The following is a 23,787-nucleotide window of genomic DNA, read 5'->3' as shown; positions in this document are numbered from 1 at the left end:
TGAGTTCCCTGTATATACAGGATGTTAACCCCTTGTCTGATATATTGCTGGTAAATATTTTTTCCCAATTAGTTGGTTGTCTTTCTAGCTTGGTTGCGATAGCTTTATCTGTGCAGAAGCTTTTTATTTTAAGGTAGTCCCATTTGTCGAGTCTCTCTCCAATTTGTTGTGACCCTGGGACTCTGTTCAGGAAGTTCCTTCCTGTGCCTATTAGTTCAAGTGTCTCTCCTACTCTGTCCTGCAGTAGTTTCAGAGATTCAGGTTTAATGTTAAGGTCTTTAATCCATTTTGAGTTGATGTTGGTGCATGGTGATAGGCTGGGGTCCACTTTTAGTTTTCTGCATGTGGCTGCCCAGTTTTCCCAGCACCAGCGGTTGAAGAGGCTGTGTTTCTTCCATTGTATGTCTTTGGCTCCTTTGTCGAATATCAGCTGGCTGTAGGCCTGTGGATTTATTTCTGGGTCTTCTATTCTGTTCCATTGGTCTTCGGGTCTGTTTTTGTGCCAGTACCATGCTGTCTTTGTTATTATAGCTCTGTAGTAGAGTTTGAAGTTCGGCATGGATAGCCCTCCCATATTGTCTTTATCCCCTAGAATTGTTTTGGCTATTCTAGGTCTTTTGTTGTTCCATATGAATTTTTGGACTGTTTTCTGTATTTCAGAGATGTACGTCATTGGGATTTTAATAGGAATTGCGTTGAATTTGTATATTAGTTTTGGAAGTATTACCATCTTTACTATATTAAGTCGGCCTATCCAGGAGCATGGGAGGTCTTTCCATTTCCTAGTGTCTTCTGCAATTTCTTTCTTTAACTTTTTATAGTTCTCATTAAATAGTTCTTTTACATCTTTGGTTAGGTTAATTCCTAAATATTTTATTTTTCGGGAGGTTATTGTGAATGGGGTTGCTCCCTTTATTTCCCTCTCTTCCTGTACATTATCAGTGTATAGGAAGGCAACTGATTTTTGTGGGTTTATTTTGTATCCTGCTATTTTGCCAAAGTGATTTATGATTTCTAAGAGTTTGGGGATGGAGTTTTTGGGATCTTGGAGGTATAGTATCATGTCGTCTGCAAAAAGGGATAGTTTAACTTCTTCTTTTCCTATGCGGATCCCTTTAATGTCTTTTTCTTGCCTTATTGCCCTGGCTAAGGGTTCTAGGACTATATTGAAGAGGAGTGGAGACAGTGGGCATCCTTGCCTTGTTCCTGATTTTAGGAGAATTGGTTGTAGCTTTTCCCCATTAAGTATAATATTGGCTATTGGTCTGTCATAAATGGCTTTTATTGTTTTTAGAAATGTTCCTTCTATTCCTATTTTCTCCAGAGCTTTTAGCATGAATGAATGTTGAATTTTGTCAAAGGCCTTTTCTGCATCTGTAGCGATAATCATGTGATTCTTGACCTTGGCTCTGTTGATATGTTGGATTACATTTATTGACTTACGTATGTTAAACCATCCCTGTGTCTCTGGGATGAAGCCTACCTGGTCATAGTGAATTATTTTTTTTATGTGTTTCTGGATTCTGTTAGCTAGAATCTTGTTAAGGATCTTTGCATCTGTGTTCATCAAGGAGATTGGCCTGTAATTCTCCTTTTTGGTTGGGTCTTTGCCTGGTTTGGGGATGAGTGTGATATTGGCTTCGTAGAATGAGTTTGGGATAGCTCCTTCCTTCTCTGTTTCTCTGAAGAGCTTGAGGAGTATGGGTATTAGTTCTTGTTTGAAGGTCTTATAGAATTCTGCTGTGAATCCATCTGGTCCTGGGCTTTTTTTTGTTGGAAGACTTTTGATAGCTTCCTGTATCTCATTATAGGATATTGGCTTATTTAATTGGTTAACTTCTTCTTTGCTCAGTTTGGGCAACTTGTATTTCTCTAAAAATGCATCCATTTCTGCCCGATTTTCTTCCTTTAGAGAGTATAGCTTTTGAAAGTAGTCTGTTAGAATTGTTTGGATATCTTGGGTACGTGTGGTGATGTTTCCCGTGGCATCCCTAATCCTATTAATATGGGTTTCCTCTCTTCTTTTTTTAATTAATCTAGCCAATGGGCCATGAATTTTGTTTATTTTTTCAAAGAACCAGCTTTTTGTTTGGTTTATTTTGGTTATGGTTTTCTGATTTTCTAATTGGTTAATCTCTGCTTTTAATTTGGTTATCTGGCTTCTTCTAGTAGCTTTAGGTCCCATTTTTTCCTGTTTTTCTAGCTGTTTTAATTGCAACATGAGATTATTTACTTGGTCTGTCTCCATTCTCTTGATGTGGGCACTGAGGGCAATAAATTTGCCCCTCAGGACTGCTTTTGCTGTGTCCCACAAGTTTCTTTGTGAGGTGTTTTCATTTTCATTGAGTTGTAGGAAATGCTTTATTTCTTCTCTGATCTCTTCTGTTATCCAGGCATTGTTAAGGAGTGTGCTGTTCAATTTCCATGTATTGGAGAAATTTCTGCGGTATGCTTTGTTATTGAGAGCTAGCTTGATTCCACTGTGGTCAGATAGGATACAGGGGATTATGTCGATCCCTTTGTATTTGCTTAAGTTCCTTGCATGAACTATGATATGGTCTATTTTGGAGAAAGTTCCATGAGCTGCTGAGAAGAATGTGTACTGTGTTGTTTTAGGGTGAAATACTCGGTAGATGTCAGTTAATTCCGCTTGCAGTATGGCCTCTCTTAATTCGGTAGCTTCTTTGCCAATCCTCTGGTTGGTAGACCTGTCCTTTGGTGAGAGTGGTGTGTTAAAGTCTCCTAGTATTATCGTATTGGGATCTATTTTATTCTGTAAGTTTGAGAGCATTTGTTTGACATATCTGGGTGCACCAATATTTGGGGCATATAAGTTGATGATGGTTATATCCTCCTCTTGGATTGTTCCCTTTATTAATATGTAGTGTCCGTCCTTGTCTTTCTGTACTGATTTTAATGAAAAGTTTATTTTGTCAGATATCAGGATAGCTACACCTGCTTTCTTACTGGGGGCGTTTGATTGGTAGATCCTTTTCCACCCCTTCACTCTGAGTTTGTTTGTATGTTTGGCTGAGAGGTGGGTCTCCTGAAGGCAACAGATGGATGGGTCTTGTTTTCTTATCCAGTCCTCAGTTCGTTTTCTTTTAATTGGTGAATTCAGCCCATTTATATTAAGAGAAAGTATAGAGAGATGCATTGTTGTCCCTGCCATTCCGTTTTCCTAAGTTTTTCTTTTTTCCTTTCCTCCTGTGCTTGCTCAGTTAGACTTTGAGTAACGCCTGTTTGGGGCAGGCCCCAGTTCCTGGCTGCTTTCTTCAGGTTGTGTCCCCCCTCTTAGAATTCTTTGTAATGCTGGCTTAATGTTTATGTATTCATTTAGTTTTTCTTTGCTATTAAAAGTTTTCAGTTCTCCATCAAATGTGAATGCTAGCTTTGCCGGGTAGATCAGTCTGGGTTGGCAGTTATTGGCTCTCAGGGCTCGTATGGTGCTTTCCCAGGCTTTTCTTGCATTCATTGTTTGTGTGGAGAGATCTGCAGTAATTCTTATTTTTTTCCCATTGTAGTATAGCTCCTTCTTCATTTTTGCTGCATGCAGGATTGTTTCCTTATTATTCAGATCTATCATTTTTACTATAATGTGTCTAGAAGTGTTTCTCCTGGGGTCTTGCTTGTTGGGTGTTCGATAAGCTTTTGTGATGTAGTTAAGATGGTCGTTTTTGAGGTGGGGAAAATTTTCATTGATTATATTGTTAAATAGGTGGTGCATTCCCTTGCTCTGGAATTCCTCACCTTCGTCCACTCCAATTATGCGAAGGTTAAATTTTTTAGCATTATCTGCTTGCTCTTGAATATCCCTTTGGTTTAATTTGAGTAATTTTTCCATATCTGTCACTTTTTGGTCCAGTTGGTGTATTCTGTCTTCTGTATCTGACACTCGACCTTCCATTTCATTCACTCTGTTGACAGTGGCTTCTATTGTGGTTTGCATGGAGGAAATGGATCCCTTTATGGATTCAATGTTGGTTCTCAGAGTACTGATCTCACCTCTCAATGAGGTATGCATTACCTCTAATTTGGCGTTTATCTCACTTCTTACTGAGGTTTGTGCAGCTTCTATTTTTGCATGCATCTCTTGTTTGATACCCTGTATCTCTTTGGATAGATCATCCTTGTGCTCTTTCAATTTCTGATCAATTTCTCGCTTTATTTCTTGAGTCATTGCCTCCAGCAACCCTTGGAAGTAGCCTTTGTCTTCCATTCCTGCTTTGCTCCCACTGGGGCTCTCCCCTGTGTGGCTGCTGGCTTTTGAGGTGAGCTTGCTGTCCTGGGTGGTAGTAAACCTTGTGATTTTTCTCTGTGATTTTCGCATGGAGGTTCAGGAGACTGCTCTTCAATTTTGTTTTGGTGTGTCTGTCTTTGCTTGGTTGCTGATTCTGTATTGGTAGAGAGAGTCTGTGCCTGATCTGGGTTCTGTTGGGAGCCTATTTCCAGCTGCTATTCTGTCTTACTTAGGATTCTCAGCTCTCTGCTGTAGATTGCTGGCAGTTCCCGCCTTTGGAAGGGTTGAGCAGCCTAGACTGCTTGTGTTTGCTCCTACGGGTGCTCTTGTGAAGAACAGATGCTCTGGATGCACTCTCCCAAATGCTGGAGTCTGCTATGGGCTCCTGATGTGTTTTTGTTTGTTTGTTTTGGGCTGGTTGTGGGCTTGAACTCTAGGTTTGGGTGCTGTCCCTCAGCTTTTCAGCTCAAGGCTGGCACCCTACCGTTTGAGCCACAGCACCACTTCTGACCCTTTTTGCTTTTGTGATGCTGAGGAATCAGATCCAGGGCCTCATACATCCAAGACTATCACTCTATTGCTGAGCCGCCTTAACAGTCTGAGCTCCTGCTTACTATCAGGTGCTGGCAGCCTGTGTTGCCCAATTCCCAGTCTAGGGTATATGGGTGGAGTTTTGGTGGGGTTTGGGCTTCTCTTGTCCTGGGCCTCCAGGTCTTTTGTTGTCACAGGCGTGCTTCCCGGGGGAGTGTTGTTTCCTGGTTTTCTCCCCTCTGTTGAGGCGTATGCTCAGCTTTTTACTTCAATTGGGAGGAGTTGGTTGTGTTGTTCAGGCGCCGGATCCCCGGGCCTGGTTCCGGCCCCAGCCTGGAGCGCGCTTGTTAGGCCTGTGCTGATGTGTATACCACCTAGGTTATGCAGCCTGGAGCGCACTCGTTAGGCCTGTGCTGATGTGTATACCACCTAGGTTATACAGCCTGGGGGACACAGTTCAAATTTCTTCTACTGTTGGTAGTCTTGACCCAGGGGCGCTGTTCCTGGCTTGGGCATTTAAGCTCCCTTCCAGGGGTGCTCTTGCTCTAGCCTGGCCAGCTGAGTGTGCTCCACGGGCTGGTGGAGCTCTCAAACAGTTCCCAGTTTTAGTGGGTCCTGTGGTCCGGGTGTTGGGGTAGGGAGTCTAGGTCAGGGTCTGGGGATTCCCTCCAGCTCTGGTCTCCCTTGAGGGATACACTTCCCCTGTGGGGTACTCACCCTGGAGCTGGTTGTTTCTGTGTGGTGTAGGTCGTCAGTTGTTGTTGCAATCCGGGCTGGGTTGGGCGGTGGTGGCTCTGTGTGATTCTTTTCTGTCTCTGCCTCTGTCGAAGCTGTCGGGTCAAGAGTGTCCCCGCTCAGACAGCTTCTTCGCGGTACCTCTGGGGCCCGAGTGGCCCCGCCGGGTCGTTGCGATCGTGATCGGGCGGGCGGGTGGGTGGTCTGCAGACAGTTCCCTTTGCGCGCTGCTGGCGGTTTTGGCGGGATGGAACCTCTCTGCTCGGGTGGAGAGTGCCGGGTCGTTGCGATCGCGATCGGGCGGGCGCGCTGCTGGTGCCGAACGGCTTTGGCGGGATGGAGCCTCTCTGCTCAGGTGGAGAGTGAGGGGTGGGGGTGGGATCCTCGTGGAGACTCCCGGCTGGTAGGCTTCTCTGTTCCTGGCGATCCGCTGTTCTGTAAACCAGTACCTGGTGATCTGAAAGCGGCCCCCTGTGTCTCTGCTGTGTCGCTTGGGGCTCCCGCAGCCCCCGCCGGGCCGGCTGGCCGGCGGCTTGGCGCACTGCCGCGCGGCCAGTAAAGGTTGGGGGAGGGGTCTTCGCTTTTCTTCTGAAATTCTTCTTTTCCTCTGTTTCTTTTTTGTTATTCTCCGCCTCTGGTTTTTCTCTGAGTGTTCGTCTTTTTGTTGTTGTCGGTCTCTTGGGGAGATTAAGCGTTGGAGCTCGAACTCTCTTTTTGGTTGGAGAGAGCTGTGGCGTTTCCCTACTGCCCCGTCGCCATCTTGGTCCCCCCTCCAACTTTTCTCTTGTATTTAGTTAACAGTTAATGTTAAGGACAGAGTGAACATATTTATTTTTTATTTATTTCTTTTGCTGGTACCAAGGTTTCAATTCAGGGGCTTGTTTTTTCTTGTTTGGTACTCTTGCCTCTTGAGCCACATCACCAGCTCTGCTTTTTTACTAGTTATTTTGGAGATGAAATCTTATAGACTTTTGGCCTTGAAATGTTATCCTCCCAGTTTCAGCCTCCCAAGTAGCTTTGATTACAGATCACTGGAATTCAGTGATCTGTAATTAAAATTAAAAAAAGGTGTTGTTTTTTTGAGAAATGTTTTATTATGGTTGCTTTGTAACCTGTTTGTTTTTAAACTTATAATAATTATGGAGTCACAAAAAGTATAAAAATAGTGTGTTTTTGAAAATCAAAGGCCCTTATAAAATACAACAAAGACAAAGCAATTCATTAGTTGTAATTACTTGTAATGTTGAAGATTTCTGTGAAAATTAAGGAAGCAAGCAGTATTCTTTTCAACTACTTTTCAATAATAGGTCCAAAAACTTGCAATTTTTATTTTTAAAATATCATGTTAAAACTACTCACATTTCATATTTTATGACTAGTTTCTAGAGTAAAGCATAGATAAGGGAGGCTGAGGGAAGAGTACAAACATGCTGTCTTAACCACTTTATGGTATACTGGAACAGAACACCAAAAAAAAAACGATTTCCCTTGTTGTCTAGATGTTAGGAGTCATGCAAGGGCTACTTTGGTGTGGATCTTCTTGGTATATCATCATTCCATGGAAGATTTAGTGTTGTATGTATAAGACAATACAAAATTGAACTTGGAGCCTAAGGCTCTTTTTTCTTTTTCTTTTTCTGTTCTCTAAGCTTTGAAAATAATCAGCATTAATACATTCATGGGGGCAGAGACTTTGTGATGCCACTACCTTTCAAAGATCCTGCCTCCTTGAGGGACCTTTGAGAGAGTAGCAGGGTTAGTTAAACACTATTGCATTGGAGGTTATATTTCTAGTACATGGTTCTGGGAAGGAGAAAGATAATCAGAGTTGAAGAGTGATGGAGAAAGAGTTAGAAAGCAGGGTAAGAGGCAATTGAAATACCTCAGAGGGTTACCTGAACAGAGAAGGGTGGGGGTGTGAGAGAGAGGAGGGTGTGTGTGTATGTGTGTGAAGAGGAAGTCATGGCAGGCAGATCTGTGGAAAGAGGCTCTGCCGTCCTCTCTCTGCACCATCCTTGCCTTGCTCCTACACCTCATCTCTCCCCTTCAGCTGGCAGATGCCTGGTGTCATCTCTCTGCCATTTGTCACCCAGCTCATGGCTGGCGTGAGTCTGTCAGTCAGTACTGGAGAGGGGCACCCTCTTGCCCCCTCTTGCAATGAATCCGTAAATACAATGTCTGAAACCTTTGAATTGAGTCTTTGAAATGTTAATTGATGTTTTTTTTTTTTTTGGTTGGTCGTGGGGCTTGAATTCTGGGCCTGGGCGCTGTCCCTCAGCTCTTCAGCTCAAGGCAAGCGCTCTACCACTTGAGCTACAGCGCCACTTCCTCTTTGAAATGTTAAAAGTAGAGCTGGACTCATTTTCCTATTTGTGTGTTGAAGATGAATTGAGTCAAACTGAAATTTCCAGGGGCAACTCAGCTGCAATTTTAATTCTATCTCATTTTTCTTCTTCCTTATTGTAGTGATTTAAAGGGTGTGGTGGTCACCCTGAGTGATGAGGGTCATTTACAGTGCTCATACCTGGGGACAGACCCTTCTCTCTTCCAAGCGCCAATAATTGAATCTCGAGAACTCAACTATGATGAGCTTGATGTAGAGATGAAAGAACTTCAGAAAATCATCAAAGATTTTAAATCACAAGGTATCTAGCTTCTTGCTATTATCCAATTTTAGTATTCATTATAAAATTTGCATCATGTTATATGGTTATTGTTTTGCATATGTTAGTTGATTTTCTCCCTTAACTGAAGAACTCCTGTGAGAGAAAGCTGCTCATTAGGTACTGACTCTGCACATTCCCTTGGCTGTTTCAGCTCCACAACTCAGTCCTACTGAAGGCAGTTTTCTTTCTGTTAGCCGTTTCAGGAGCAGTGCTGTCTAGCTTTCCCTTGTTTTAACCCTAAGGAAGAAGCAGTACTTCTTTGTGTACTGGTGGTAGGTCTTAGGAACATTAAAACTTAGTGGTCACTTATTAGCTTCAAATATCTCTGTAAAAGTGTTAGTTGCTTTAAAAAGAACCCAGTGTCTTCTGTGAGTTACTATTTGATCCTCAAATGCAGTAATTCATAGCTTAGTTATATACTTTATGTTTGGAGTTAATTAGCCATCCAGATGGAGTACAGTCTGTGGTGTGCTGATTTCTAATGACTCACACACTAATGGTATTTTCAGTTCCTACATTTTGAATAACTCAATATTATCTTACTTTGGGACTCACAAGGGTATAATTTTATTGTAAATTAAAAGGAGAAATAAAACACCAATGCACAGTTTGAGTTGGACATGTGAAAAGCATTACTTTAAGTTCTCTCTTCAGGGTCAGGTAAAAGTATTTTTTTAATGAGAAAAAATATGGACTATTTTCACATAAAAGAAATGTTAAAACAAGTAGGAATAATAAAAGAAGCAGAGCATCCAAAGCCAACCAAAACAGAAGAGCCCATCTTACTCCTGGTCCAGTCACTTTACTAGATTTATGTATTTTTGAGTATATATTTCCAAGATTATATTCCCCTCGTTTTAAGGAATTGAGATGATATATTTAAAAATACGAATATTAAAAATGAAGCTGTTATGCTTTGGCTTCACACATTCTCTTGGAAAGTTTTGAAAGTAAACCAATGAGACTCAGGTGTTTAAGTGCCTCCTATTAGTTAAGACTGATTTGTTGTCAGCACTTACCAGGCTCATAGAAAATGGGTAAAATTGGATGTGTCATACTGCAATATACATGTTCTTCCCATTGTCAGTCCCAATATTTGGACGATTAATTGAATTGTAAGACTGATATTTGTCATTTTAAATATAACTGAAGAAGAGTGGTATGTTTATGAAACATGAAATTCGAGAGTCTATTAAATATTGTGTGTGTCTGTGTGTTCTACGGCTTATATCATGAGATTTTGCCCTTTCCATAAGAAGTGTGCTAATGGGAGTTTGATCAACATTAATTTCATATGAATTTTCTCAGGAACCCCCCTTACAGCTAAAAGTGATTTCTTTGTGGTCATAGATGCCCTTGAGCAAGAAGCTTTGGGCTGTTTTGCTTCTGTATATGTGGAATGAGTGCTCATTACCCTAGGGAAGTCTCTGCAGACTTGAGCACAATTCATTATTGAGATTATCTCAGATTTTAATGTTTGAGGTCCTAACCCTTCTGTGCTATCATTCCTAAAGAAGAAGCAAAGAGAAATTCTTCCACAGGAGAAGCTTTTAAAACATTTTATTTTTAGATATGGAAGAAGCCTTGGTATTTTGTACCAATATAAAATAGCTACAATTATATAAATACCCAATTTTTTGTCACAGATTATGAAAAATTAGAACTTTGGACTTTCTGATGACCTTATTTTTTCATTTTAATGTCACTTATTTTAGTAGAGTGGTTTTTACATGCAAGAAAAGTTCATAGTCTTGTGGGTGCTTAAAGCTGTTTAAAACTTTTCAAAGGAAGAGTTGCAGCAATTTAAAGCCAATTTAAAGAGTACATTTTGTTGTACACATGGTGCATATTATCTGCTGTAATAAAATGTGTTTGAAGCTGGTTTTATGCGTGTGAGTTATATGAGGAATGTATGTTGTAAGCATGGAATTATAGTCATAATTTTGTATATAGCTCATGGATTCCACACTCAGCTCGTTAGTGTGAATCCAGCCAGGCACTCTTGTTAGCAGCAGTGAACATTGTCTGCTTGTAGGATCTTTCCAAGATGGAGTTTCCTCATGAAACTGAGCAAACTGACCATGTTCTCTTCCTGGGGTATGACAGCATGGGGGGGGGCAGCTTTAAGCCAGGCCCCACACTGTGTCTCCAGAAGGGAGAGGGAGCAGAAGCTTGGGCACCTGGAAGAGTCTGCACCGCATGATTTGTGTCTTGGCTAAGTGAAGTTCACGCTCTGGCTGCATCCTAGGAGCACCTGGGCTCAGTGTGTTTCAGGTTATTATAATGCCATGCCCAAACAGGGCAACTTTGGTTTGTTTTTTCTTCTGTAAAAGAAGCCCAGTGCTGGGAGCCCTGGGGTGCCTTGGTCACCAGAGATTTGAATTTCTTCCATTCCCAGGATCATCTGTTGGTCCAGAGTGGCTTATGGAACTTCAGCCCTCACATCTGCAGTTGAGTCAGGACCAGAAGGAGCCTTCCTCGAAGTCACACCCAGAACAGCACCTACTTAGATCTTATGTCTGTCATTCCAGACTGCAAAACAGGATGAGAAATCCAGGAGTTTCATGGAGCATTCTGTTGCTCAGAGTAAAACTGGGCTTCTTTTAGTAAAGCATTGAAGAATGGTTATTGGATTGGCAATGAGCAACATTTTGTATTCTCTCAAACTTTAGAAAACTCCCTTCTGGGTTTGGAACAGTGTTGGGAAGGTCTGGTGGCAGATAGGGATGACTCCTCTCTGGCTGAAATTTGATTCAGTGACATCTCCAAGTGCTGTCCACAGTTTCATGCACCCATCCTTAGTGTGCTTAGGGTCACAGGCTGACTGCAGCAGCTCTTATGTGCAGATGTGGCTTTCAGGGAAGGAGAGGGTGAGTCTCCCATGTCTCTTAGTAGGGAAAAGCTTTCCCAGAAGCAGGTAGCTGCACTCCCTGCCTAGTCCCAGGTCCCCTTGCTGTCCCCTTGCTGGGGTAAAGACCCTAGTTCATGGTTTTAGACCCTGGATCCTGGGCCTGCATGCTTACTTTGAAATAAAATTATATTCAACAGAGATAGGGCTGTGCATACTCTGGGAGGAAAGAGGAATGAGTGTAGGTTGATAGTTATTTGTATATGTGTGTGGGTGCTTGTGTATTTATTACTGAAAAGATGTGGAAAACATGTAGTTATGTTTGTGTAAATATTATTTTCTTATTTATAAAGTATTTGTCACTTGTACTATCTCGCTATGAAATATAAACATTTAAAATGATAGAAAAAGCATGTGTCTGTTAATCCATTTTCTGTCACTATAACAGAATACATGGAGTTGGGAATTTAATAAAGAAAACAGATTTATTAGCTTACAGTTCTGGAGGTAAAAGGACATGGTGCCAGTACTGACCTGACAGCAGGTGGTAGAAAGCTGTGTGAGAGGAAGAAGGCACATGGCAAGACAGGGAGCCAGAGAGAAGGGATTGTCCGGTCTTCTTTTTGTTTGTTTGTTTTTATAGCAAACCACTTGTAAGAATGAGCCAGGTTCCATGAAAACTGTATCCGTTTCTGGGGAAAGGCCTCTCAGAGTTCCCACCACTCTTTACACTGCACTGGAGACCAGTTTCTCCCGTGAACCCACCCAGACTACAGCAGTGGATATGGTGTTAGTAATTCAGGCAGAGCTAAAGTTCATCTCTAGTTGTCCCAGCCCTAGTGCTGTTGTTCCTATTTATTTATTTATTTATTTATTTATTTATTTATTTATTTATTTATTGTAGGTTGTGGGGCTTGAACACAAGGCCTGGGTGCTATCCCTGAGCTCTTTTACTCAAGATGGCACTCTCCCACTTTGAGCCACAGCTCCACTTCCTTTTTTTGATTGGTTAATTAGAGATAAGAGTCTCATGGGAACTTTTCTGCCTAGGTGGCTTCAAACTGTGATCCTCTGATCTCAGCCTCCTGAGTAGCTAGGATTACAGGTGTGAGCCACCAACGCCTGGCCTGTTCCTCTTCCTCTTCCTCCTCCTCCTTCTCCTCTTCCTCCTTTTCCTCTTCTTCCTCTTCTCTCTCAACTCTTCCTGCTCCACCACCACCACCACCACCACCTTTTTTTTCTTTATGGTAGCAGGGTTTGATCTCAGGACCTTGCACTTTCACTCAGCTTTCTTGCTCATGGATGGTACTCTACCACTTGGGTAGAGCACAGCTTTTTTCTGGTTAATTGAACATGGAGTCTGATGAACTTTTCTTCCTGAGCTGTCTTTTTTGAACTTTAATCCTCCAGATCTCCTAAATAGCTGACATGATAGATATGAATCACAGATACAGTAGAATTATTAAGTAGAATTATTAAGCCACAGATCTCTCTCTATCTATTTTCATGTTGATAGCTACAGACAACTTACCTTCTAAAGGATTCTTCTAATTTGGGCTTTCACTAATAGTTAAGGAAAAGAAAAGTTACAGTATTGGTCAGTCAGTGGCTCAGATCTTAGCTAGTATCTTTGGAGGAAGCCAATTTTTCCTTACAGTGTTGTAGTGGGAAAGAATTAGTATCAGGTTTCTAACTCCAATGAGTTATTTTTTAAACTTGAAAGTGTTTGAGACAGTATATATATATATATGTATATATATATATATATATATATATATATATATATAATGTAGACTTATATATACATATATAAGTATATATATATAATGTAGACTTAAATAATACTATATACTTTATAATACTATATTACTTTATGATTAAATATCTATCTTTATTTTTAAATTATAGGTGTTTGGCCTACGACTGAGAGAGAAGATGATTTGGAAGTTTCTGTCACAGTTTCTCCTAACTTTGATTCAGTGTCTGTAGGTGTATTTACATATTTTGAATTGAGATAAAAATATATTGATTTAAACTAGTCCCTTAAAAACTTCAGGGAAGAACCTGAAAGCTCATGTTCCATGCCTGTGATCCTGTCTCCTCTAAGACTCCTCCAAGACTCCTCTAAGACTGAGGATCATGGTTTGCTTTTTTTTTTTTTTTGTTGGTCATGGGGCTTGAACTCTGAGCCTGGGCTCTGACCCTCAGCTCTTCAGCTCAAGGCTATCGCTCTACCACTTGAGCCACAGAGCCAATTCTGTTTTTCTGAATAGTTTATTGGAGATAAGAGTCTCACAGACTTTTCCTGCCTGGGCTGGCTTTGAACCATGGTCCCCAGATCTCAGCCTCCTGAGTAGCTAGGATTACAGGTGTGAGCCACCTGTGCCCAGCTCATGGTTTTATTTATTTTTTATTTATTTAATTTTATTTTTTGTCAGTCATGGGGCTTGAACTCTGGGCCTGAGCGCTGTCCCTCAGCCTTTCAGCTCAAGGCTAGCGCTCTACCACTTGAGTTACAGTGCTACTTCCAGTTTTCTGATGGTTTATTGAAGATAAGAGTTTCACGGAGTTTCCTGCCTGGGCTGGCTTTGAACCGTGATCCCCAGATCTCAGCCTCCTGAATAGCAAGGATTACAGGCGTGAGCCACCGGCACCTGGCGGATCATGGTTTTAGAAGCTAGTCCAGGCAGAAAAATCCATGAGCAAAAAAGCTGTGCAGTAAGGGTGGCTCAAGTAATAGAGGCACCAGCTATGAGCAAGAAAGCTGAGCTAACACAAAGCCTAGACTTAAATCTCAGAACCTGCACAAAAGCAAACCCCTAAAACTTCAGACTTAGGCTTTGTTACTTAATTTTAGACAAAACATTTCTGTTCTCTCAGTATCAATAAGGAGCTTCTTAGGCAGGATTTCCACTCAGAAAAATAGTGAGGGGAGAGAGGAGAAGTAGTAGAAAAGGTTCTCAATCTTGTTCTGATCTGCCTTATTTCTTAGTTTTATCAGTAGCACAGTATTGAGATAATTTCAATCTAGATGAATATCTTACCTCACAAGACTTCATTGAAGGTTCAATGAGATTGGTATAGTGTGGGTCCTGGTAGGGAAAGGCCCCAATGCAGCAGTATGACATCACAGTGCATGATCCAGTGCCTCTCTGAATTTCATGTCTCTTCCTCGCTCCATTTCTTTGGGCCACTATTTTTTTCGATCATAAGAAATTTCTTGACATCACACATTCGTTCTATTGGAAAACATTTGCCCAACAATTTATGTGGCTATGATGCCATAGTGTCTTCTTTATAGCCATTTCCCTGGCTATAGCTTCATGTTCTGAAAGGACTACTACTCTTGAAATATCTAGGTCTGTAGACATGGATTGCAGGAGGCATTGGTGTCTCTTCTAGATCCACAGGTAACAGAATCTGAAACATTTCCTGCATTTTAGATGATACAGTACTAGAAAAAAAGCCTTAATTCATATTTTATTTTGAATCTCTTATAAAAGCACACATCTCAAAAACAAATATAATTTATATGAATGGAGTCTTTTGTAGTGGAAACAAGCTTTCCTATTTCTATATTTCTGATTGAGCAGCTGGATCAGAGTTAAAATAATGATTTTCGATGGAATCTTAAGTAGGATATGAACCTCCTGTTGAGGACCATGGTTCATTTCTATAATCCTAGCTACTTGGTAGGCTGAGACAGGGAAGATTGAGGTTTGAGGCTGGCCTAGGCAGAAAAGCTTCATCTTAACAGAGGGAAGCTGGATGTGGAGGTGTGACCTTAATTGTCCCAGGGGAGAAAATAATGTGGGTATTATTAGAAAATATATTGCCCATTGATCTTATTCTATCATATTGAGCATTTCCCCTTTTCAGTGTATCACTGTCATTGTGCCAAGTTATAAGTAGATATCCACATTCTTTAAGAGGCTAGACCAGGTAACCTAAACTAATACTCATAAAAGGCCTATTGAAATTGTTTATGAAATACTCTAATAAAAAAACTCCATATTTACCTTCTAAATGTGATGCTGCTGAACATATCATTAGCCATATAACTTAGATAATGTTATTAATCCAAATAAAATGAACCTCTTATGTAATAGTGTGGCATAGGGTTTCCTGGGAAATACAGAGGAAAGTTCTTCTCATATATAAAGAACAAGGTAATAGAGTCTTCCAACATTTCAGCAAATTTGGAAATAAAATGGTCTGATCAAATGCCCAATTCCTTTTTGAGGAGTGGGTTTCTGAATATTACCTCATGACTGTTCACATTCAGATTGTAAACATGGTTGCACTGACTCTGTAGTCTATCATTAGGGCAGTTAAGTTCTTTCTGCTTTGTCCCCTAATTGAAGGTGGAAAGTATACATTGTATCAATGTAGTCACTTATGCTGAGTAATATTGAAATCCCATTTTCCTACTTTTTCTTCTCAATTCTGTGTCTACAGCAAGCCATTGATGTTGAACTTGGAACCGACCTTGTCCCTTCTATCACAGTTAAGGTATGGTACCAGATTTTAGACTGTACTTATGTGCAAACAATGCTGTATATTTCCTCATGTCTGTCTCTATTGTTTCCCAGAAGCAGTTTGGGAAAATTTTAGGGGCCACCCTTGGGACCTTGAGTAGTAAAGGAAAAATATAAAATGGATTATTGCACTTAGAGCAGTATGTATATAGTGTGAATAATGATAATGCCTTTCCTCTCATTTAAGTGCCTAACATGGTCTGTTCTTCTTCTCTTTAGAAATGAATTCGGTCTTTTTCAGTCAGCTATAGGGATGGTATCATCATTCATAGTAGCCTAGCCTGTTTACTGTAGCATGGTTTACTGTAACATGGTCAGAGTCAGCTGTGACGTGACGATTGCTTACAGCACCATTCTTGTATACTGTGACTGTGTGTTTGACAAGAATTCCCATTTATATGCCACAATGTTAGCTTTAAATGGATGTATTTTTAGCAAGAAAATACAAAAAGAAGAAGCCACAAAGTAGGGTAATGACAAATTGATAGTCCTGGAAAAATAGAATGTGGAGGATGTGGTTTTGGTTAAGATTTTCAGTCCTGTCATTGTGGACTTTAAGAACTAGAACTCAAATGTAGAGCCCTCTTAAGGCATTTAGGTTAAAGTGTGGTAATCAGTCAGCACATTATTAAGCTGAAAATATTTATCACTGCCCAGACCTTGGGAGCCAAGACAAGTTGTGGATTTTGGCGTTTCATGTAGTCCAAACTTGGACGAGACTTTGTATTTTCTTAGATTATGAGTTGCTGTCCTTGGAGCAACTTAACAGGGAGCCAGGCTTTACCAATTGTGTTCGCTTACACTGGACCAGCGGGTGGCCCAAGTGTGGAGATCTTTGGTCAAAGTTGAAGGCAGCCCATCTTACAACAGTTTCCTAAGCTAATTATTTTGGATTCTTGCCACTGGAAACAAGGGTGGTCTTTCCCCAGTCTGCCTTCCTCTGTTCAATCAAAGGCTCAATCTCATTAATACTTCTAAGTGTGGAAAGACATTAGTGGCAAGAAATCAAACAAGAATAAAAGTGTGAAGTTCCAGGAATGATCTGTACCTTTGTGTGAGGAAAACCTGTTTTATACCTGTGTGATAACATTGCAAAGTCACAGGCACATAAGAATTCAGGAGCACAATGCAAATGCTAAAAGAAGTCTTGTGCCTAAAGCAGATCAAGTTGCTCTGGCTATACTGCATCTCAGATTCATCATGCTAGATGGTTTTGAATCTCAGATTCAGTGTAGATATAGCCACCTAGAACGATGGCTAACACTACTGGAGAATCTTTCTCTGTTACTGAAGTGCATTTAGTGCATTTGAGAATGCCTAGGTCCCAGTTCTCTTACAGCCATTGTGAAAGCACAGGGAGAATACAATAGGGTTTTTGGTTGGTCTTACATAGCAGACATGGCGTTTTCCTCACCCTGTCTCACAGTTTCTATACAAATTTCAGCTATAAATCTCTTATAGCCTTTTATAACAACGGCAGCCAAGATACATAACCATGCAAGTTTCCATCGTAATAAATCCTGTTAATTGAGAAAAATTTTCCATCCGTTCCAAGTGAATGAAGATGTGGCTACCTTGAATATGTGTGCCTGATGCGTGACCATCCATTCCAGGCAGCAGGGCCGAGAGGTGGTTCATACCTGGCCTTTGGAGCCATATTTAGACATCTAGGATGAAAAAAAAATAGGTATTATATTTCCTAAGGATTAGATTTCATTTCGTTAGAAGAGGAAAATAGCATGGAAAATTCTTATATTAACATTTTATATTTTCTCCTTAATATTCTATAATTATTTTCCTCTTAAAATACAAGGTTTATGATTTAGCCAAGTCTGTAACTCTCCTTTTGGCTCCCACACAGACATTCTTTGTTACTGTAGTTATTTTGGTCCCATCTCTTTGATTTGTGTTTTGCTGATTGTTAGGGTTTGATAAATCTGTGTATGGAGCTATCATGATTATGCATCTGAATCTAATGCACAGCCTCCTGGTAACAATGCAGAGCTGTGTGATTTGTGTCAAAGTAGACACCATTATGCCGGGCAGAGTCAGAATGTCTGTCCTTTACAAACCACGCATTGCCACTGGAAGGAGTTTCATTTTCCCATAAGTAAAGTAAACTTAACAGACGCTCCTGGTCTCCATGTCTAGCTTTCCAGCATTATTGGCTCAGTGGTCATGGTTTTTTTTTTTCCCTTGTTGTTTTTGTTGTTTTGCTTGTTGCTTCTCTGAACCTCTATTTTCAAGTTGTAACATGGGACTCCTTTCTCATCTGTAAAGTTACTTTGTGATTCAAATATTGCTGGTGAAAGGCCTGAACTTAGAGTCTGGCAAACAGAGGTTGAATTGTGCCTTTTCCACCAATGTTACAGTGACCTTGGGCACCTCACTTAGCCCTGTGAGCCAGGTGTCTCCTTTGTCCAATGCACGTGACAGTACTTACATGATATATTGCACATAACTGAATTGCTTTCCTGGTTCATGAATATAAAAATGTGTTATGACTGTTATTAATTTTATATAAAAGTATGTATGCATACCAATACTGTTATTGTTAATAGAAACATACTTACATCGGTTCTGTTTGCTTACCAGACTAACTAGCTGTTTGAGAAATGGTAATCCATGTCACACATCATTTCTTTCTGTCATAGCTACCATTAAGATTCTACTAAAGAGGTGCTAGGTTGTTTACCGGACTCAGACATCCTTGAGGAAGTTTTATTTGTTTTGTACCAATTATTTCATGTTCTAACAGAGTTTACAAAGTGCAAGCAAGAATCCGTTGTTCATTTGCTGTGGTTATTATATTTGTTTGCATCAGTAATTCTCTTTTAAAACTTTTACAGGTCAAAATTTTTATTTTAGATTTGTTTATATGCTTATATGTGTCTACATATGTTTATATAATGCATGCCTTAAAGTTAATACAAGACATTTTCTGACTCTTAACTGTATGTATATAATATTAAGGCATAAGTGATGCATACCCTTTACTTAAAAACTATCATTTTTAAGAAATAAGAATGTATTTGCACTTCATTAGTTAATAATGATATGTGTAACCTGGTAAGAAGGCAGAACCACTTCATAGCACATAAGAGAGCGAGGGATAATCACCCAGTGATTCTTGGTTGTGTGTAAGAGTCCCCTGGGAGTTATATAAGTACCAGTATTGTGTCTGCCCTGGAGGTTCTGACTCAGTTGGTCCGGTTTACCACAGCAGCCATATGTGATGAAGTCATCTAATGGAGTCTGTACAACCAAGCAGAACTTTTAGAAGACCAAATCCAAAGAGATAACTTGGCCAGTGGAGGCCAGGTCTTTATGCTTCTCTCTGATAGCCTGAAAATAAAGCCCTTAACTCTGCAGCCCAGTAAAGATCCTTGAGGCTGATAATTTTTCCTGACATTGTCAGAGGAGGGAGAAAGTGCTGGCTTTCTGTACGTACACTTACATTCTGTTCCAGGCCAGCTCTTGCTCCATACAGCCTAGCTATCAATTTTTTCAGCACCAGGGGATTTTTTTTAGTGTCACCAATCACCTTAGAATTGGAACAACTAATCTTGCTATTGTTTGATACTTTTCAAATTAGTTATGCCATATATTTTTGTGAACAAAATGCAAGACTTTGATATGTATCTAGCCTAATTAAAATCCACGTAAGTATGGGAATCATAAGAAAATCATTAGCTCATGTAAAAAAAGTATATTGAAACTAGACAAGATAAATAATTGACAACAGTATGACTATAATAAGAACAAACCCCTTTATTTCAGGAGGCAGTTATTCAGTAGCCATGAGGGCAGGGTTATCTTTTAGAACAGCCTTACTAAGATTTAAGTAACACATACTCTACAGTGCACCCCCTTTGATGGTTCATAGTGTCTTTTTAGAATTGTCCATCTATACCACATCCAATTTTAGAATGTGTGCTTCTCTTTCAAAGAAACATCATACCCATTAATTGTTCCTCATCCCTCTCACTTTGAAGCAACTGCTACTTTATTTTATTTTTCTGTAGATTTGCCTGGTCTCTACCTTTCCTATAGAGTTATGCATTAAGTGTTCTTTGCGACTGGATTCTTTCACTTAGCATAATGTTTTTTCAAAGGTTACTTATGTCACATAGTAAGTGTTAGTACTTCTTTGGCAAAATCATTATTTGATTGCAAAGAGATATCCCATTTTCTTTATCAGCTTATTGTGATGATATTTGGATTATTTACACTATTATTGAAATGTGGCTACACCTTTGTTCAAGTATTTGAATGGGTGTATGTTTTCATTTCTTTTGGGATGGAATTGTGAGGTAGTGTAAACTTTATGCTGAACTGTTCTTCAATGGCTGCACTGCTCTGCATTCCTAGTTACAGGATGTGAAGATTCCAGTTCTACTACGCCAGTACTCACACCTAAAGTCCTTAACATGTACAGTTTAGTGTGTCTTTGTGGCTTCAGTCCTTATTTCCTTAATGGTTAAAAACTACTACACATCTCTGTACATGCATAATGTTTATCTTTTAAAAGCTTTTTTGGAGAAAAATCTGCTCGACTCCTTTGCCCAGTTTGTACTCATACTTATATTACATGTTCTGTTTTGTAACTACTTATTTTCTCATGTTTACCAATTATTTGTTAGTGATTTTTTTTGGTGGTTGTGACAGCCTGCTTGGATAAAACATAATTTTATATTAATGAATATTCTGTTTCCCTAGGTTACATTGCAGAATCGAGTGGTATTGCAGAAAGCCAAATTGTCTGTCTATGTGCAGCCACCATTAGTATTGACTTGTGATCAGTTCACCTTTGAATTTATGGGTAAGCTTCTAGTTTGAAGTCACTCATGGTGTGAGGCCTTCAAAAATATTATTAGTGCTTATTTCATGGCATGTTTCTTACCTAAACAGTGAGACAGACCTTTCTAAAATCAATGACTGTGTTGTTTTGCTCGTTGTATTTTCCCTCCAAGTATCAAGCATAGATATTTAATCAGTAATTGTTTAGGATCTCAGATTTCTAAATGCTTTCCTTAACTAGTTGGACCTATTATTATATAATATTATAATTTGCATAGCTTTCTTTATTGTATTGCCAATGACCTATTTATGGAATCAGTATGTTAGAAGAAAGCTTACTGGCTTTGAAGTTTGGCCTGATTTGAATCCTGCCTCTTAAACTCACTTGATGTGTAATTGGAAAAGTACTTTACTAATCACTTGGAGACTCAACTATTTTAATTGGCAAAAAGAGGATAATAATATCCATGTTTCAGGGTTGTTTGAGGATTTAATTAGAAAATGAACCTATATAAAATATCTGTAATAAAGTCTGAAAGAGTAGACATGTCCTAAGTGGCCATGCTTAGCAAGATTTCTTTATATAGTATCTCTCATTCCCAACCACTTACACCCAAGGCATCATTAGCCCTGTTAAAGGGATGTTTTAGTTATCTTTCAAGCTTCTCTCTTTATTTTGCAGGTTAGCTTTTCAGCCAAGGCTTCTGTCTCTTTCATGGGTCTCTGCATAACAGGCCTTCCCTGGGTGTCTGACACTCGTGGGAACTCAGTAAATGTTCTCAAATGCATGATTGAGTGTTGTAGCTTTGTAGATGATGCTCAACTACTGGATTCTCCATTTCTAATTTTTCTTTGCAATACTTCCAATTTATCTTTCGGAAACATGTTTAGAACAACTTTGTATTATAATTAAAATTCTCCAATGCCTTTTTAATGCATATTGGAAGACAAATGGCTTACACAGAAAGGCATGCAGTCTACAACATGGTTATTCACAAGCTGTCAAAGATGTGAGGAAGTACTGCTCTGCCCCTGCCTTCTTTTGTCCTGCTGAGCCTATTTCTGTGCTTCATTGTCTGAGGAAAGAGGAACAGGTGGTAGAGTGGTAGATACCACATTTGTCAGTCAGTTACTACCCCTGTTATTAGCTATGTAACCTTACTTTCTCTGAAGTCTGGTTTTGTGATACATGGTACCTTCCTTGTAGGTTGTTGTGAAGATTATGTTACTCCATGCAGAAATGCTTGTGACAGCATGTGGCATATTGTATGTGCCTCATGAGCTTTAGCTAATATTGTCCCCCCCATGTAAGTTATGCTGCTTTTACATTTCTTACAGAACCAGAGATGACTAGCACAGTGGCCTTCTCTGTGTATTTGAGAAGAAGTTACACACCTTCAGAATTGGAAGGAAATGCTATTGTCTCTTACACCAGACCAACAGGTAAACATGGAGTGATTCATATCCACTCTCACTGAATATTGGGCTTGAATTGAGCAGTAAGGCAAGAGAAGATAACAAAAGAAATACAAACAGGAAAGGAAAAAGTCAGCTTATTCGTATTTGCAAATGATCAGGTCCTATACTTGAGCCAAAAATATCTTAGGTCAGCAAAATGATATGAATTCAATATACAAAGAAGAATAGATTTTTCTAGTCCCATTCATAATAACCCCAAAAAGCTAAATACTTGCAAGTAAGCCTAACTAAGGAAAGATGAATGAAGTAAAAACTAAATCTTTGAAGAAAGAAATTGAAGATAATAGAAGATGGAAAAGCCTACCATGTTCATGGATCAACAGAATAAATCCTGTGAAAACAGTATTAATTCTAGTATTAATTTGTAGCACTTTACAAATTCAGTACAATCCACATAAAAATTCCAGTGTTATTCTTCACAGGTGGCTCATGCCTGTAATCCTATGAGGCTGAGATCTGAGGGTCGCAGTTCAAAGCCAGCCTGGGTAGGAAACTCCGTGAGACTCTTATCTCCAATAAACCATTAGAAAACCCGGAAGTGGTGCTATGCCTCAAGTGGTAGAGTACTTGCCTTGAGCTGAAGAGCTGAGAGATAGCGCCCAAGCCCAGAGTTCAAGCCCCACTACCAACACAAAAAAGAAAGAAAGGAAGAAAAATAGAAAGAAATTTTAAATCAATTTAAAATTTATATAGAAACATAAAAGACCCCAAATAACCAAAGCCATCCTGAACAAAAAAGAGCAATGCTAGAGGTATCATGATTGCTCATTTCAAATTATACAACAAAGCCATAAAAACCAAAACATCGTTGTACTGGCACAAAACAGGCACATAGATCACTAAAAGAACAATAATCAAATTAACAAATTGGCAAGATGAATGGATAAAGAAAATGTGGTATATATACACAATGGAATTCTATGCCTCCATCAGAAAGAATGACATTGCCCCATTTGTTAGGAAATGGAAAGACTTGGAAAAAATTATATTAAGTGAAGTAAGCCAGGCCCAAAGAAACATAGGTCCCATGGTTTCCCTTATTTGCAATATCTAGTATATGTCTGAGTCAAGCAGAAAAGGTCAGATAAGTTGATGTTAGGAAAATGAACCCTAAGATATGTATTCAAATGTTCCTTTTTCTTTCATGTGATTGTTTCTAACACATTTATAAGATGATTTCTTTGTTGCTTTATATGTCCCTCCCCCACAGTATAATCCCTGCTTTCACTGTATTTGATGTCGGTATAATTTGTGGAGGGGAAGGGGAAAAACAAATCGTTTAACTAGGGATACAGGTGGACCCATTGCAACAATGAGATGTACAAGTCCTTATGTCAAAAATGAACTTTACAACTTTGGTGCGGTGTGTGTGTGTGTGTGTGTGTGTGTGTGTGTGTGTGTGTGTGTGTGTGTGTGTGTGTGTGTGTGTGTGTGTGTGTGTGTGTGTGTGTGTGTGTGTGTGTGTGTGTGTGTGTGTGTGTGTGTGTGTGTGTGGATTGGGGGGGTGGAGGATGGGAAGGGAAACAAAGGAGGAGGCTACAATGCTTGATAAGAAATGAACTCGGGCTGGGAAGGTGGCTCAGTGGTAGAGAGCTTGCCTCGCATGCCTGAGGCCCTGGGTTCCATTCCTCAGCACCACATAAGCAAAAAGAAAAGCCGGAAGTGGCGCTGTGGCTCAAGTGGTAGAGCGTTAGCCTTGAGCTGAAGAGTTGAAGGACAGTGCCCAGGCCCAGAGTTCAGGATCCACGACCGGACCCTTCCAAAAAAAAAGAAACCAAGCAGTGCTAGATGCTGGTAGTTCAAGCCTTGAATCCTAGCTACCTAGGAGGCTGAGCTCTGAGGATCATGTTAAAGCCAGCCTGGGCAAGAAAATCCATGAGACATTTATCTCCATTAAAACTACCAAAAAGCCAGAAGAGAGCTGTAGATCAAGTGGTAGAGTGGTAACAT

At 39.9% G+C, this 23,787-nt stretch overlaps 1 protein-coding gene across 5 annotated transcripts in view; it reads left to right on the top strand.

The window, feature by feature from the left end:
- Positions 1-23,787, top strand: part of Bbs9 (Bardet-Biedl syndrome 9) — a 318,806-nt gene that overhangs the window by 109,815 nt on the left and 185,204 nt on the right. For all 5 annotated transcript variants that reach the window (XM_070014257.1, XM_070014260.1, XM_070014259.1 and 2 more), the window contains exons 10-14: positions 7,973-8,151; positions 12,929-13,005; positions 15,479-15,532; positions 20,278-20,380; positions 21,697-21,801. In XM_070014257.1, the coding sequence (XP_069870358.1) occupies positions 7,973-8,151; positions 12,929-13,005; positions 15,479-15,532; positions 20,278-20,380; positions 21,697-21,801 (518 nt within the window). The remainder of the gene's footprint in view (positions 1-7,972; positions 8,152-12,928; positions 13,006-15,478; positions 15,533-20,277; positions 20,381-21,696; positions 21,802-23,787) is intronic.

Source organism: Dipodomys merriami, unplaced genomic scaffold (genome assembly GCF_024711535.1).
Source record: "Dipodomys merriami isolate MVZ:Mamm:240054 unplaced genomic scaffold, mDipMer1.0.p SCAF_94, whole genome shotgun sequence".
Classification (NCBI taxonomy): domain Eukaryota; kingdom Metazoa; phylum Chordata; class Mammalia; order Rodentia; family Heteromyidae; genus Dipodomys; species Dipodomys merriami.
The sequence above is the reverse complement of the archived record's forward strand: the minus strand, read 5'-3'. Positions and strand labels throughout refer to the sequence as shown.